Genomic DNA, 14,350 nt, shown 5'->3' on the forward strand with positions numbered 1-14,350 from the left:
TAATCTAATCTGACCATTGTTAACTGTGTGGAGCTCATTCTGCATAATAACAGACAGGATAATGCTCCAGTGTATCTTAAACTGACACAACTGAATAACATGTTGTAAACAAACAGCCGACACAGAGGACTGGGGTTCAATGAATGAATTACTACCATCTGGAATATATTTGACATGAAAGACACCTTCAGAGGGCTACAGGAGTATTACACTGTAATGATGATTCCACACACTCTTTGTTAATGAACACCTCAGCTCAGATTTATGCTTCTCAGTTAAACACACTGATCAATGTTTAAGTCCAACATGGCCATTAAAACCAAACCAAACCAAACCACAAGGTGAAACGTGTCTTAACCAATAGATGTCCCTTCACAACTTATAACAATGTGCAAATAGGAAATTTAGTGAGATGCTTGACTACCTTTTCAGTAGCAGTCTAGCTCAGGTCAGTTAATACACAAGTCAGGAAATGGAGGAGCATGTGTGGACTGTTTTTAATTAATATATTTACAGTTGATAATTTTGTTTCATCTGATGCGGCCATGCTAATTGGAAGAGTTTTCTGACATCAGAAGAAGCTGCTGTACTGCTCCTGAACCAGCACAGAAAATAATCTCAGACACTAATGTCCATGTGATCCTCAAGCTCCAGTGTGTGTGTACCATAGAGGCCCGGTCACACATTCGCAAATATATCAGTGGCAAACCTTCGCCTCAATCTGTGCAAGTGAGGAGGCGAATGCATCCAATTCCTGTGGCGAGTCAAATTGCAGCGTGGCTTTGCGTGGAGCTCAACTCTGCTGAAATCTTGACCCGCGATACTCGCTTTGAGTTTGTGTATGTGTGAAATTTTGCCCCCAAAGGAAAATAATGACACTCAGCAGATACAGGTACTCTGTGTCAGCTACTGACTACAGCGGCTGACAGGTTTACAGGAGTGAGCATTGTATATGTCAGGGACTATTCTGATGTATCCACTGAAACAATGAATATCATTCAACCCAAATCAATCACAATAAACATATGATTCAAATTACACAGAACTGTATACTGTCGTTAAGTGGGTTATGTGGTCAACTTAACTATCATTACATAACAATAGAAATAAATTAAAGACCTATAGGGCATAATTTCCCTGACAGGACACCATTAATAATGATTCAAATATAAGTGGCAATGAAGCTTCTTTAAATGAAAAGTCAAAGCAGAAAACAGCTATGTAATCTAATGTACAAAAAAAGAACTACAGTACATACGTCATGTGATCTAAATTAAAAGTTGTGATTGTAAACTGCTACAGCTAAAACAAACTACACATGCATTTTTGTTCATTTTGTGTGTGTGTTCTGAATAGAATGTATTCTAGTCGTCTGAAAAGAATTTTAGTTTGCAGGGTGGTTGTGTGAATCCAAATCCTACATTGAGTCTTAGCAGATTGTTTCATGATAGTTTATGTAGTGCTAAATATTCAGTTTTAAAACCTTTGGATCTATAGTCATTATATAGCCATCTATAATGTTTAATTGACCGATGTGCATTTTTTTTAATTGTCTATCATCGGGCCAGCGCAATGCAGTGGTTAAGAGTTTAACACCCAGACACTAATAAGAGGAAACAGTGAACAGGTTAATGCAGCCAAAGGCACCATTACTAGAACTGCATTGCCCATTAAGGCTTTTTTTTTTTTTTATCAGAACCTAATTTAAAGAAAGTATTTCAGATGTAATCACTCACCCCAGCCTGAAAGACCTGTCTGTTTGTTTCTGTTTCAGGTTTACTTCATAGAAATTCAGTTTGAATTAAACGCCAAACATATGAGCGATGATGTTTAACTGGCTCTGGCTTAAATGCAACAACAACGGCCGTCATACCCACATACAATACACGTGTCTTAGCATAAATGTAAAACGTCATGGATTAATTAAAAAATACATTTCCTATGGATGAATACTTGGAAGGAAATATAGATGCCATCAGTACAGTCGATGGAGATGAAGCATGAGGCTGGAAATGAAGTGCGTGGGGGGTTTAGGAGACGACACAGCCTGTGTCCGTCTGAGGCTTCAAATCTGGCTCCTTCACTGGTTTCACCTCCTCCTCCTTGGGTTTTGCCTAAAGTTAGAATAAACAACAGAGCTCAGAATCAGATTATAAAATGAATCCCACCCCTGTTTGCTTCTCGTTGGAGTGTTATTGTTTTGGAGATTGTGAGTGCTGCCGGCAGCAGTACCTTTCCATTTTTGGCTCCTTTAGTCAGGTCGAAGGTGGCGTAAACCTCAGGAGTGCACAGCTCGCTGAGAGGCGGCAGCTCGAATGTGACTGGCTCAGCCAGGCCGTAACTCGCCTTCAGCTCCAGCAGGGGGGGCTCAACTGGGACCTTATGGAAGTATCTGAGGGGAATATGTTCAGAGTTACAATTTAAAGGTGGACGACTTAAAAGAAAGATATTATTTACCAGCCAAATGTAATATAACCAGGGAAGACTAAGCAGCTGCTTAAACTGCAAAGAGATACTATTGGCAACTGTTACTTAACTATGGACAGTGTGATTAGCTGACACTCATCAGTAAAGGTTTTCTGATAAGTTAATATACTTTAATAAACAAAATAAATCATGTTACTGTCTAAGAAACTCTCTTTTGAGGATGGTAATATATTAGCATTTTAGCCAGAGAAGACAGATGAGGAGTGAAGGAAACCATCAACCAAGAAAGTTACTCTCAACACAGGTACAGAACGACAGAGGCTGAATACCTGAAACCTCCCATTAGTCAATTAGAACTAATGAAGCCCCTTGGAAGAGAAGTGAAGTTCCCCACGTACACTTGCACAATGTCTGAAGTCATCATGACCTAGATGACTTAGAATCCTACAGATGTGTCTCAGTAACGGATTCATTGAGATGTTTATTTGTGTTTGTGTTAACAAAGTCATGGTTATGTGAGTCCACTCTACCTTAATGAAAATGTGATAAATAAGATGTATTGTATGATAATTTACCATTCAAGATGAAAACCATATCCTAACTGTTTAAATACATACACGCTTCCACTGAAATATGACAATGTTTGTCACTTCAAAGGGTTAGGGTCACATCAAAGACCAACGACACATGCATTATCTGTGTCAGCATGCATGCATGTGTGCATTGTGTCTACCATGACTGACTCACATGAATCCATTTTCCCTCTGGCACTTCTCCAGTGTGATTTTAATGAGGCCACCCAGTTTGAGGAAGAACAGTTGCTCTGATGGTTTGGCTGTGGTGCCCGGGCCTTTGGTCTGACGATACTCTTTACACAGCGCCTCAGCACGGGAGTAACCTAAACAGAGACGTCCTTGTGTTAATACAAAAAAAAAAAATGTTTGGCTACTTTGTCAGGGGAGGTGATCAACAATCCACAGCTATTCACTACATGATGACATGTGCCGAAAAATACAGCAGCAACACAGGAAACACACACAGGAAGCACCTGTGTCATGACCTACTGCATGTGCAACTGGATGATTATGAGCCAGCTCAATACAAACGTACACTTTTCCGCTTCCTGGAGGGATCTTATGGCCTCACCACACTTGTCACTTGCCAGCAGTGTCTGTCCATGATAGCAGTATGCCTGCAAACACAATGAAAGATAGGTAAATATAAGTTTAAAGACATGCTGGTAGTTTGGTTTTAAAATCCACAGTGAACGTCAGGATACGCCTGAACTCACATAAGCCATGTAGAAGTGCCACTTCAGCTGAAAATACTTCCTCCACTTGCTGCTGCACTCTGGTGCCAATGTGTTCAGTGTGTGGTCTACAAAAAGGAAAATGCACCTTTTATACCCTGGTCTAGATAACTAACCAGGTACACATTTCATATTTCATACGAACAAATGAGGAAAGGATGGAAAATCAATCGTTAACATTTTAATGGGTGCTGAAATGCTTTGATATGTGTTTTCTCCACCAGATGCAGAAAAATACTGACCGGCTTTCTGATAGAAGTTTGCCGTTTCAAATGCCAGCGCTGCGATGAGACTGGCGTTGTGCTTCAATTCAATCGCCCTGGCAATTGTCACTGTAGGAAAAAAGAGGCTATGATAAAGGAACTAAAATATGATGAACAAAATGAAGAATAACAATAGATAATATTTATATTAACCAGACCCATTTATATCTGCAGTCAGACTTTGAGGTTGGTCTGATAAGACCCCTCCCTCTTATTTTCTATAAACATAAGACCTGATCTGAAACCCTTTTCATTTATATCTATTGATTTATTAAGCAAAAGGTGTTATTCTAAATAACACATTACACTGGCAGATTTAAGAAAAATCATTATAGTTATTTTTGTTCTTTCGCCTCCTGTTATTTCATATATATCATCTTATATATACGCATATAACATGTAACATATATGCGATACAATGGCAAAAGACAACTAACAACAAAGATCTACTAACCATTCACACACAAAATCTGACAAACAAATGCAATTCATATTCAATGCAAATCATACAGAAAAAAGATGGAGATATCACAATGTCATGACAGGGCTCAGTTTACCATCCCAGCTCACCATGGTTGGTTACACAGCAAGAGAAAGAAAAGAAAAATACACCTCTGGAGTCAAGTCATGTGCAGCTAAGACAAGACAAGCTAAGACAATAAAGCCTTTTTTTAGACGTCCCAAAAAGTCTGTGTTCTGTCTGTTCATGGAGGCAGAAAAAAAAGAGTTGTAGCTATGCTGTACCTTCTTGTGCTTCTGCTTGGCACTGGATGATGTATGCATCGATCACTCTGGGCTCCAGGTCTCTGCCCTTTTCAGCCGGGGTGATGAGACGAGGGATGTGAACCTCCTGTAGGAAGCGTGCCAGATAATGAGTTTGTGATTTAAAAACACACACACACAGACACCCAAACCTTTGAATTTTTTAAATCATCATGAACCACTGCATCAGTTTCTTTTGCTTTGTAGTTGAGGAAGTGTTTAAGTCTGACTAAGGCATGTGTGATGCAGGGAAAAGGAAAAGGGTGTGCTGTGGTTTCAGGGTGTTTGGCAAAATCCCATTGTTCGAAGTTTTTATCTGAGACCAATACGTTCTTTGCAAAATGGTAAAATGTGAATATTGTGGTCACGAGCTGAGTTAAAATAAAAATGTACTGTGAGGACCCCACCAGAAAAAAAGTGCTTACCAGCTCTGCCATAATTTAGGATGAAGACTTGTGTGTAAATGAGACTCACCTTGAGGTTTTTGAATATTCCAGCAGAAACCTTCAGGCTCCGGTGTACGTCTTTTGCCTCAGGCTCTGTTATGCTATAAGATAGACACAAACATGACAGTAAAAATGTATGGTAGAGGAACAAACCAATGAAACATTTCTAAATCTTTGATTTGTTAACTAGAATATTACTGATTTCGTAAAAATGAATGCAAGAATATAAACAAAATGTCCACATACTTTTCTTTGCCTGCTAGTCGTGAGGCAAACTTGGTGTACCAGACGGCTACATTGAAGGCCATGGAGACCATTTCAAACACTGCATCCTGCTGGGCACTGAGAGGAGAGAAACCAGAGACAGTGGGTTATATGGGACCAAGTTAACCATGATGTTGTTTAACTTTCCTCCATGAAAGATAGCCAGTTGAGTCAGGTGTGATTAAATGAATTTAAGAAAAGTATCAATTACTATGAGGTGAGTAGTGTTCATATTACGACAGTGGCCACGAACACATCAATGTATTCAAGCGTATAATAGGTCTGATTCCTTGTGAAACTGTAGCGGTTCAGAGACGTCAGCTGAATTTGTGGGGTATCATATGTTGCTCAGGACGTATATTCGATCACACAGTAAAAAGAATGTAGCCACATGCATCCCAGATGACCTCCATATGTGGTCTGAGTGATGGGATCTCAGGACACATCGAGGACGGATTTGGTTGCGTTCAGAACTGAACTTAGAGTGCTTCACTTCAACTAAGTCTGTGTCCACTTACACCTGTACAGCCTCAAAAGAACTGCTCTGCTGTATGTTCTACTTTTATGTGTCTCAGTTTTGTCAACATGTCATTGAGCTATTAATTAAATTACACATTTAGCTCAGATGTAATAGTTAAGGGCGGTGTTGTGCTGAGCTGCATTATAATAAGGTAATTGTCAAACAAAACTGAACAGTATAATCATAGCTATTGTACTTTGTATATCATTTAATACTAAAGTCACTGAATGTGCAAATAGACATACAAACAAGTCATTATTGCCAACACTGGAAATCAGCACCAGATAGAAATTCACTGTAGCAGTGACCTCTGACCTCTGACAGGACCAACAACATGTAATAATTACTTACATTTGAGATAAGAATTGAATGACGTGCACAGTATATACCATTACAGATAAGTGTTTGTCATAAAAATAAAGTAATACTGTTCCTTCCTGTGTTTTGATGTTTCTATTATTTTTAAGCCATCAATTCTGCCTCAAATGGCTCATTTAACAATTCCTTTACCTTCCAGCACCCACTGTTGACAGATATTAACACTCTTTTTAGAACAATGTTAACTAGCTCTTGGAATGTACATCACGCCATCGTTCAAATATGAAAAACAAATGTCTGTGTTGAGTCCCTTCACCTACTACAAGACTGGTTGTATGAGTTTCTCTTATCGTTCTACCTTGGTATGTTTCCTTGTAAGGTGTCAGTCCACTTGAAGTTCTGGATGAACCTCATCTTGTTCTCCTGTGTAGTTCCATCCAAAGATGAGATGAAGCCTATTGTGTGTTAAACCGACGTTTAAAAACAGAGAAGCAGCTGGTTAGGTGCAAAGCGACATAAAAAAAATGACAGAAGACAAAGAGAAACACATTTTAATCTATTTAAGCCGTTCAAATGCATGAAGTGTGGTGGTCTCATAAATGTTTAAAATGCAATCACTTTTTTCCAAACACTGCTTTTAGTCAACAAGATGCAAAGACCATGCTCATTAAGTGTGAGGAATGGGAAGAATCAAGTGCTGGTATATTTAAGTAATATTAGGATGCTGTAGAAGTTGGAAAAACATGCTATGACAATTTAAAATCCAGTGTTGTCTATATCATTTTTAATGATAGAATAACTTAAATTAACAATATTTTAATTATACCCAAACATGTAGTAACAACAACAACAACAACATGTTCATGTCTCTGTAAAGGGATCTGCCTGTTGTGTGAGATCGAAAGCTTTTGCGTGCCACAGTGGCCCTTACACACAATGAGATCTGCCTCAATGAAGAGGAAAACAATTGTGTATGTGCAATTGATACCATCTGTTGACATCTACTCCATGCGTGGTATAATCTTTCATTTTGAGGGGAAGTGTTGAGTTTTCTTTTTATTTATATGTGTGTGAATTAACCTGGATATGTTACTTCCCTGAAGCACTATAATACTGTATAATATTAGTTTGTAAAGAGATAAGAAAGGAGTCATGTCCTCTCCATTCCTCCTGTTTCCTCTCAGCAATATTTAATTATTCAACATTCATTACACTGTTATTGTTTACATTTTAACTAGTCAGAGCTGATACCTGATGGTGCACAAGTGATCCCTGTCTCTCTCGCCTCTCTCTCTCCCCCTCTACCCCCTCCCCACTATCTCTCTCTCTTCTCTCCCCTCTTTTCCACCCATCTCTCCTCTCCTCCCCATTTATCAGATGACCGCCCACATTGAACCTGGTTCTGCTAGAAGTTTCCTCCACAGTCGCCAAAGTGCTTGCTCATTGTGGGAACTGTTGGGTTTCTCTATATTAATACAATTTTAAGGTCTTGACCTTCTATGCAAAGTGCCTTGAGATAATGTATATTATGATTTGGCGCTATTCAAATAAAATTGAATTGAACTGAATTACTACTGGCTATAATCTGGGCCTGTGGAACCTTTTAAGTGTCAACTGCCCCCAGTAAATCAACACACTAACAAAGTCACCATGAAAAATCTGATCTATACTGAATCTATTGTTGTTCTTCCTCTACCATTGCACATAGATGACAGTCCAACATTATACGCTCACAGACTGGCACAGAACAGCACCGCTGCTGACAAAACTCCTAAGGGAAACACTGGTGTTATTTAAACCCAGTGGAGGAGAGGAAATTAATTTGCTGGAGTGTAAACAAACCTTGTAAGAGGGAGAAGTAAGCATCTGTGGCATTTTTCATGATCTCAGGGTTGCAGGTGACATCAGTGAACATCTCCAGCAGCCTGGCCCTGGTTGTCCTCAGGTCACTGGATGTATCACAAAACAACAGCCATCAACTGATGTTCTGATCTATCATAATGATTACAGCATTCAGAGTGATTGTATCCAACAAGGCTTTTATATCTAATTAGTCAAAGAAATGCTATTGATCCCAGGACTGCGACCGCAGCATCACACTGATGCTCATTAGATCAGCATGAGGACAGGTAAGAGACCACACACAAAAAGTATATCTGTATAGGATCCATTTCATATTCAACACTCTTGACAGTGCATTGAGTGGATATAAGACATACTTGCATATCTTATTGGCAGAGGGGCTCCCTGCCACACCGTAAAAATTAAAGGACACAGGCGCTGTTGCCTTCAGTGGGTTTCTGTGAAACCAATGTGCCATCCTGTGGAAGAGGACACACCTAGAGAGGGTGAAGCATACAGCATGACAGGCACTTAATGAACAGCTTCTATTTCTGGAGTTCACACAGTCATGGTGAAGTAGAATGGGCGTTCTTCTGAAGAGCCAGTACACGTTGGTTAGGCATTTATAGAATGGGCATCATTAACCAGCTAGCTAATGTATCATCATGGCTAACATCAGCTTATCGACACGGTGGCTTCACCTCCTCGCCAGCGGCCGTGTTGACTCACTAACAGGACAAAGTTAGCGAAATATTGACACAAGGCCTCAGACATGACTTCAGACCGACACGAACGTTGTTTTGAGTCATATGTATTTTTCTCTTTCGAAGACAAAGTACATTACGTAAGCTACGCTACGGAGAGCTAGCGGCTAACAGTGGCTACGTCCACAAATGTAAACACGATTCACTGAAGCCACGAGACAACTGACTCATTAATGTCACAGCTAGATAGGAGGGCTGTGTTTGAACGCGGTTTCAACTCGTACCTGTAGTTGCGTCGTTGGAGATGTTTGATAGTGCTGATGGGAAGTGGGACACTGTTTACTTACTTCCGGAAATAAACAAGGAGCACAGGTGGGCCAATGAAAGCAGGCGCGTCAGTCACGTGACTTGTACCCGGAAATACCTCCGAGTTCCCGTCAGCTTCTCTTTTGTTCCGGAGCTCAGCTGCTCGAAGAGATTTTCACTGGTGATAATATTTTTATTTTTCACAGAGCAGTCGGTGCTGATCAGTCTGGATGTTCTATCAAACTGATCATCGAGGAAATGTTTCATCTAAGATGTTTGGTCGTTTCAGTTAAAGGTCCAGTGTGTAAGATTTAGGTGAAAGGGAACTATTGGCAGAAATTTAGAATAATCCTCATGTTTTCACTAGTTCATTTCATCTAAATTGTATGAATTGTAGTTTTCTTTACCCCAGAAAAGGCCCTTTATATTTATATACTTTATATTTACATCAAGGGCAATTTCAACACTAGATATCACAAAATTCTACACACTGTACCTTTAAATGTTCCATAATTAATAATAATTTTATTTGCCGGTAATTATAGCCAGGACAGACACAATGTTCTCAAACTTATTTTGAAATAGTTGATTGTTTTAAGTCTTTTATTGTTATTCTTACTTCTGTTTTAATTGCTGTTTCAATTCCCATTTTATTTTACAGGCACATGGTACTTTTGATAAGAAGAATGCTTTATAAATAAAGATTATTACATTTGCAATTGATGACTATAAAAAACATTTCTGATGACTGCTGAGCATGATTTTTTGATTCTCATTAACTTGCTGTGTCACAACTGTGTGACTCAAGGTAGCGATTGGAATTAATTTAAAGCATTCACATTCAACACAGTCTGAATTACAACCAAATACTACTCTTGGGAACCTGGATTAAGTGTTACAAGTTATTATTTATAAAACCAATGACCAGACAAATATTTAATGTCTTTTATTTTCCCATTTGGCAAAACATTAAGTGAACAATAAACAGCAATTTCAAGTGATGGTCAGAGAGGAACAATAGAACAAGCATAAAAGGTTGGATACATTTCAACAACTGTACACCCTCTCACCAATAAAGGGATCACCAAGCATCCACCATACACATAACAGTCTACATACACCACAAATAACCAAAATAAACATAATAGAAATTCATTATTATATGTATATGTTTGTGTCTTTGCTATGTTCTGATGTATTGTGCTTTTCAACATGAACAGAAGATAATCTATCCATTATCACATTCATTACAGATTTCTTGAATCTCACTAAGGCACACTGTGATGCACAAATATCAGGTTAAGCAGGTTAGGGCACTTATCTCTGGCATTTGTTTTCTGTACAAGCAAGATGCCACAGTGAGTCATAATTTTACCTAACTTTATACTTAGGTGGTTTTTTTTTTGTGAAATTTATATCCACTTTTTTATCTGATCAATAAAGACAATAACAAACATCCCAAGAGTCCCAAGAATTGTAAATCCAATACAAGGTACAAGATTAATTCCAATGTTTTCAATGCACCGTTATAATCTATTTAAAACAGGCATGGGCACAGAGGAACTACAAAAAGGCACATTTGGTCATCTTGAAGACATCAACAGCATCATTATGATTATGTTTTCTCATTCTTTTATACTTTAAAAAGATAAATTAATCTCTAGTGGGATCTTTTTAATCTATTGAATGCATGCCAGTGAAGGAAACATCTGTCTATCCCTTTCTATCTAATCCCAATGCAACTCATTCTGTTATAATTTCGCAGCATTAATTCTGACCATGAAGGTGCAAATCTAGAAATGCAGAATCACAGACGGCCCTGACGTTTGCAAAATTAGAATCTTGAACCAGACTCCAAAAGGTCACTTTGCTCCAATCAGAAAGCAAATGTACACCAACAACCAAAAATAAATCAATATCAAGCTCTCGCAGTTGTAACATGGGATCAATAGAGTGGGTAGTGTGAGACAGATTTAGTCAAGTGGTGCCTGTCGACCTCCCCTTACCTCTGGTCAGAGCAGAGAGAAACTGAAGGTTGCATTAAGTCACACAAACTAAACTCCAAAGAGAAAACTGCTCAATTCAGAGCTTATAACATTGAAGACCGTCGCACACATTTTGATTACCCTCTATGTAAGTAAATTACATAAACATTCTTTTTGGTGTTCCATATAAAATCCGTACCATAAAAAGAAGGTGTAAAAATCATTACAACTGAATGGTCAATAAAAAGCCACACACAAGTACGATGAACATCTATTAAATGAACATCATAATGTGATGCAGTGTTCCCAGTCAAGGAAATGTATGTGTGTGTGTGTGTGTGTGTGTGTGTGTGTGTGTGTGTGTGTGTGAGTGTGTGTACGCAACGTTATGGTTGTTTATTCTAATTCTCTAGAGCTTTACAATAAATCTAACCTGATGTTTTGGCTTGTGAGACACCCAGAGATCAACAAACATGATGACATGAAACTGAGCAGGACACAAAATCCAGAATGTCTCTGGCAATAGTGCAGCTTTGGTGATTAAAAAAGTTAAAACTGTGTGCATGCACCATTGTTGGTTCGCTTTCTTGGAAGACAAGCCATTATGGCCTTAAAGCCCTGAAAAGAGTGTGTGTGATTGCATATTTGCAGAATACCAAATACAACTTATGAGAAAAGGTACAGTTCAAAGTCGCTTGGCATAGTTATTGCATAGAATATGGTCACGAGTGTCTCCCCATCCTCCATTCTTCACGTGTGCCTTGTGCACTGCTGCTTCTGCACCAGTAAGGACAAGAGATGAAGGAAAAAGGCCATGCTTGGCGCTCTGAAGCCCTTCCTCTGCCATCTGTGAAGCCAATTCTGGCCTGCAGTCCTCCTTCTGGTGAAGGCCACAGTCTCCTGTGTGAAGAACCCGGGAGCCCTGCGCGACAAGCACTTTGAGGGGCTTTGGTATGCACGTTCCTGACAAGTGCTGTAGAGTCCAGTCCCAGTTGTAGTCGTCATAGGTGCAGAACACGTGGCTGCAGCCCATCAGTTTGTAGTACACCTCCCTGGAGAGGGCCATACCTATGTTGTGTTTCGTGGACATCCACCCAGTGGTCAAAACCTTATTGGACAGTTTAACAAAATCAGTCATGCTATTGTGGTTACCCAGAGCCAGCATGTCACAGTCCGGGCAGCTGTTCTTCCTGAACTCTACCATTGACTTATAGAAGGAGAAAAAGTCAGGTAGGATGTAGTTGTCCTCCTCCAGAAAGACTACAAACCCACTGTAGCCCTGCATCACCTGCACTCGCTCCCACACAAAGTGCATTTTCCACCACCAGTGGTGTTTGGTTTGAGTGATGAGGGCTTCCCTGTAGTGCCCATAGGAGTCAGGGTGTTTCGCGTTGAGGCATCCTGTTTTCACAGCGTCGTCCTTGGACATGTCTCGGGGGCAGTCTTTTGGATCCTGCCCGGGAAACTCATTGGGATACAGCTGAGTGCTGAAAGGGAAATATATTTGCAGTACCCTGCAGAAAGTTATCCCCTGCACTATCGTATTTATTTCCTCTGTAAAATAGTCATGGCTGAAGATCACAAGGAAGCCATAAGTCTCTTTGATTTCCTTCAGCGACTTGATGAAGAGCTTGAGGTACTCGGGCCTGTTGTGGACCTGCACGACCAGCACCAGACGAGGCTCACCCACGAGCTTGTCCGAATTCTGAATATACTGCTTGTAGTTAGCGTTGTAAACAGACTGAGACAGGTCTGGCAGAGAAGCAAAGTTAAACTTCACCTTTTCCCCGTCATTTCCCTCAACCACGTGACGGGTTCCACTTTCATCATTGCCAAAGAGAAAAATCCATAAAATCATCACAGCCAGAACTACAAAGAAGATGAGCAGCAGCGGCAGCAGGTTCCTCCTGATCAGTCGAGACCTCATTTTTCTCAGGGTGGAAACAGACTTGGAAGGAAGAAGAGGGGGAAGCGGTTGAGATTCACCTTTATCTTCGCTGTGATCTCTATGCAACACCACCTCCTCGCGCACTGAAGATCACAGCGTCGTCAGGGACGGTCCGACGTCACGTGGGCCGCTTCCTAACCCGAATGGCAGAAGTTTGTGTCTGTGACGGCGGCTGCTCTTCTTCACACCGTGTCATTGGAACGAGCTTCCGCGGCGGGTCCTCGGCACCTGCGGAGGATAACAGGAAGAAGAGAGCGAAGTGAGCGGGCGACGTGCTGGTTTGACGTTGAAACAAAGGTGGAGTTCGCTGTAAGCTTCGCGTTGGACCTGGACTCACTGGGACGAGGGGCGATGTGTCAACACGCTCACACCAGGAAGAGGCTGAAACATCTGGGCCGAAACTTGTTGAACGCTGACGTGTACAGCGCAGCCAACGGGAGGGCGCGCGAGCTGCTGCTCAGCGAATCACGGCGCCGCCCCCAGCTGCGTAACACGAGACTTTTCAACTGGAAAACTTCTTTACTTTAAAAACATGACTTCTATTAAACATGACTTATAATAAACATTACTTATATTAAACATTACTTATATTAAACATTACTTCTATTAAACATGACTTCTATTAAACATGACTTATATTAAACATTACTTATATTAAACATGACTTCTATTAAACATGACTTCTATTAAACATGACTTATATTAAACATGACTTCTATTAAACATGACTTATATTAAACATGACTTCTATTAAACATTACTTCTAATAAACATGACTTCTATTAAACATGACTTCTATTAAACATTACTTATATTAAACAATACTTCTATTAAACATTACTTATATTAAACATGACTTCTATTAAACATGACTTATATTAAACAATACTTCTATTAAACATTACTTATATTAAACATGACTTCTATTAAACAATACTTCTATTAAACATGACTTCTAATAAACATGACTTATATTAAACATGACTTCTATTAAACATTACTTATAATAAACATGACTTCTATTAAACATGACTTATAATAAACATTACTTATATTAAACATGACTTCTATTAAACATTACTTATATTAAACATGACTTATATTAAACATGACTTATAATAAACATTACTTATATTAAACATGACTTCTATTAAACATTACTTATATTAAACATGACTTCTATTAAACATGACTTATAATAAACATTACTTATATTAAACATGACTTCTATTAAACATGACTTCTATTAAACATGA

The 14,350-nt window shown here is 39.4% G+C and overlaps 2 protein-coding genes across 3 annotated transcripts; both read right to left on the reverse strand.

Moving 5' to 3' along the window:
- Positions 1-130: 130 nt before the first annotated feature.
- On the reverse strand, positions 131-9,266 carry brox (BRO1 domain and CAAX motif containing). Its single transcript, XM_020091954.2, has 13 exons — positions 9,140-9,266; positions 8,529-8,648; positions 8,152-8,258; positions 6,668-6,764; positions 5,454-5,549; positions 5,236-5,308; positions 4,744-4,849; positions 3,979-4,068; positions 3,719-3,804; positions 3,538-3,619; positions 3,175-3,325; positions 2,233-2,392; positions 131-2,114 (listed from the first exon to the last, which is right to left on the reverse strand). The coding sequence occupies exons 2-13, from the start codon at positions 8,627-8,629 to the stop codon at positions 2,031-2,033; spliced, it is 1,233 nt and encodes a 410-aa protein (XP_019947513.1). The 5' UTR covers positions 8,630-8,648; positions 9,140-9,266; the 3' UTR covers positions 131-2,030.
- Positions 9,267-10,092: 826 nt separating this feature from the next.
- On the reverse strand, positions 10,093-13,563 carry LOC109632274 (alpha-1,6-mannosyl-glycoprotein 2-beta-N-acetylglucosaminyltransferase). Of its 2 annotated transcripts, none has more exons than XM_020091476.2 (2): positions 13,432-13,563; positions 10,093-13,322 (listed from the first exon to the last, which is right to left on the reverse strand). In XM_020091476.2, exon 2 carries the CDS (start codon positions 13,071-13,073, stop codon positions 11,832-11,834), a length of 1,242 nt encoding a protein of 413 aa, XP_019947035.2. In that variant the 5' UTR covers positions 13,074-13,322; positions 13,432-13,563; the 3' UTR covers positions 10,093-11,831. The 2 variants fall into 2 exon arrangements, with proteins under 2 accessions (XP_019947035.2, XP_019947036.2); XM_020091477.2 differs by having other exon boundaries at positions 13,422-13,521.
- Between the last annotated feature and the right edge of the window lie 787 nt (positions 13,564-14,350).

Source organism: Paralichthys olivaceus, chromosome 19 (assembly GCF_024713975.1).
Source record: "Paralichthys olivaceus isolate ysfri-2021 chromosome 19, ASM2471397v2, whole genome shotgun sequence".
NCBI classification, from domain to species: Eukaryota; Metazoa; Chordata; class Actinopteri; order Pleuronectiformes; family Paralichthyidae; genus Paralichthys; species Paralichthys olivaceus.

What these genes read in the sequence shown, in the direction of transcription:
- LOC109632274 (XM_020091476.2), bottom strand. Translation starts at nt 13,073, where the DNA reads ATGAGGTCTCGACTGATCAGGAGGAACCTGCTGCCGCTGCTGCTCATC.
- brox (XM_020091954.2), bottom strand. Translation starts at nt 8,629, where the DNA reads ATGGCACATTGGTTTCACAGAAACCCACTGAAGGCAACAGCGCCTGTG. An exon ending in GAATATTCAAAAACCTCAAG is followed by an intron (nt 4,850 to 5,235) that starts GTGAGTCTCATT and finishes CGCTTCCTACAG; the next exon opens with GAGGTTCACATCCCTCGTCT. An exon ending in CAGAGGGAAAATGGATTCAT is followed by an intron (nt 2,393 to 3,174) that starts GTGAGTCAGTCA and finishes TATTCCCCTCAG; the next exon opens with ATACTTCCATAAGGTCCCAG.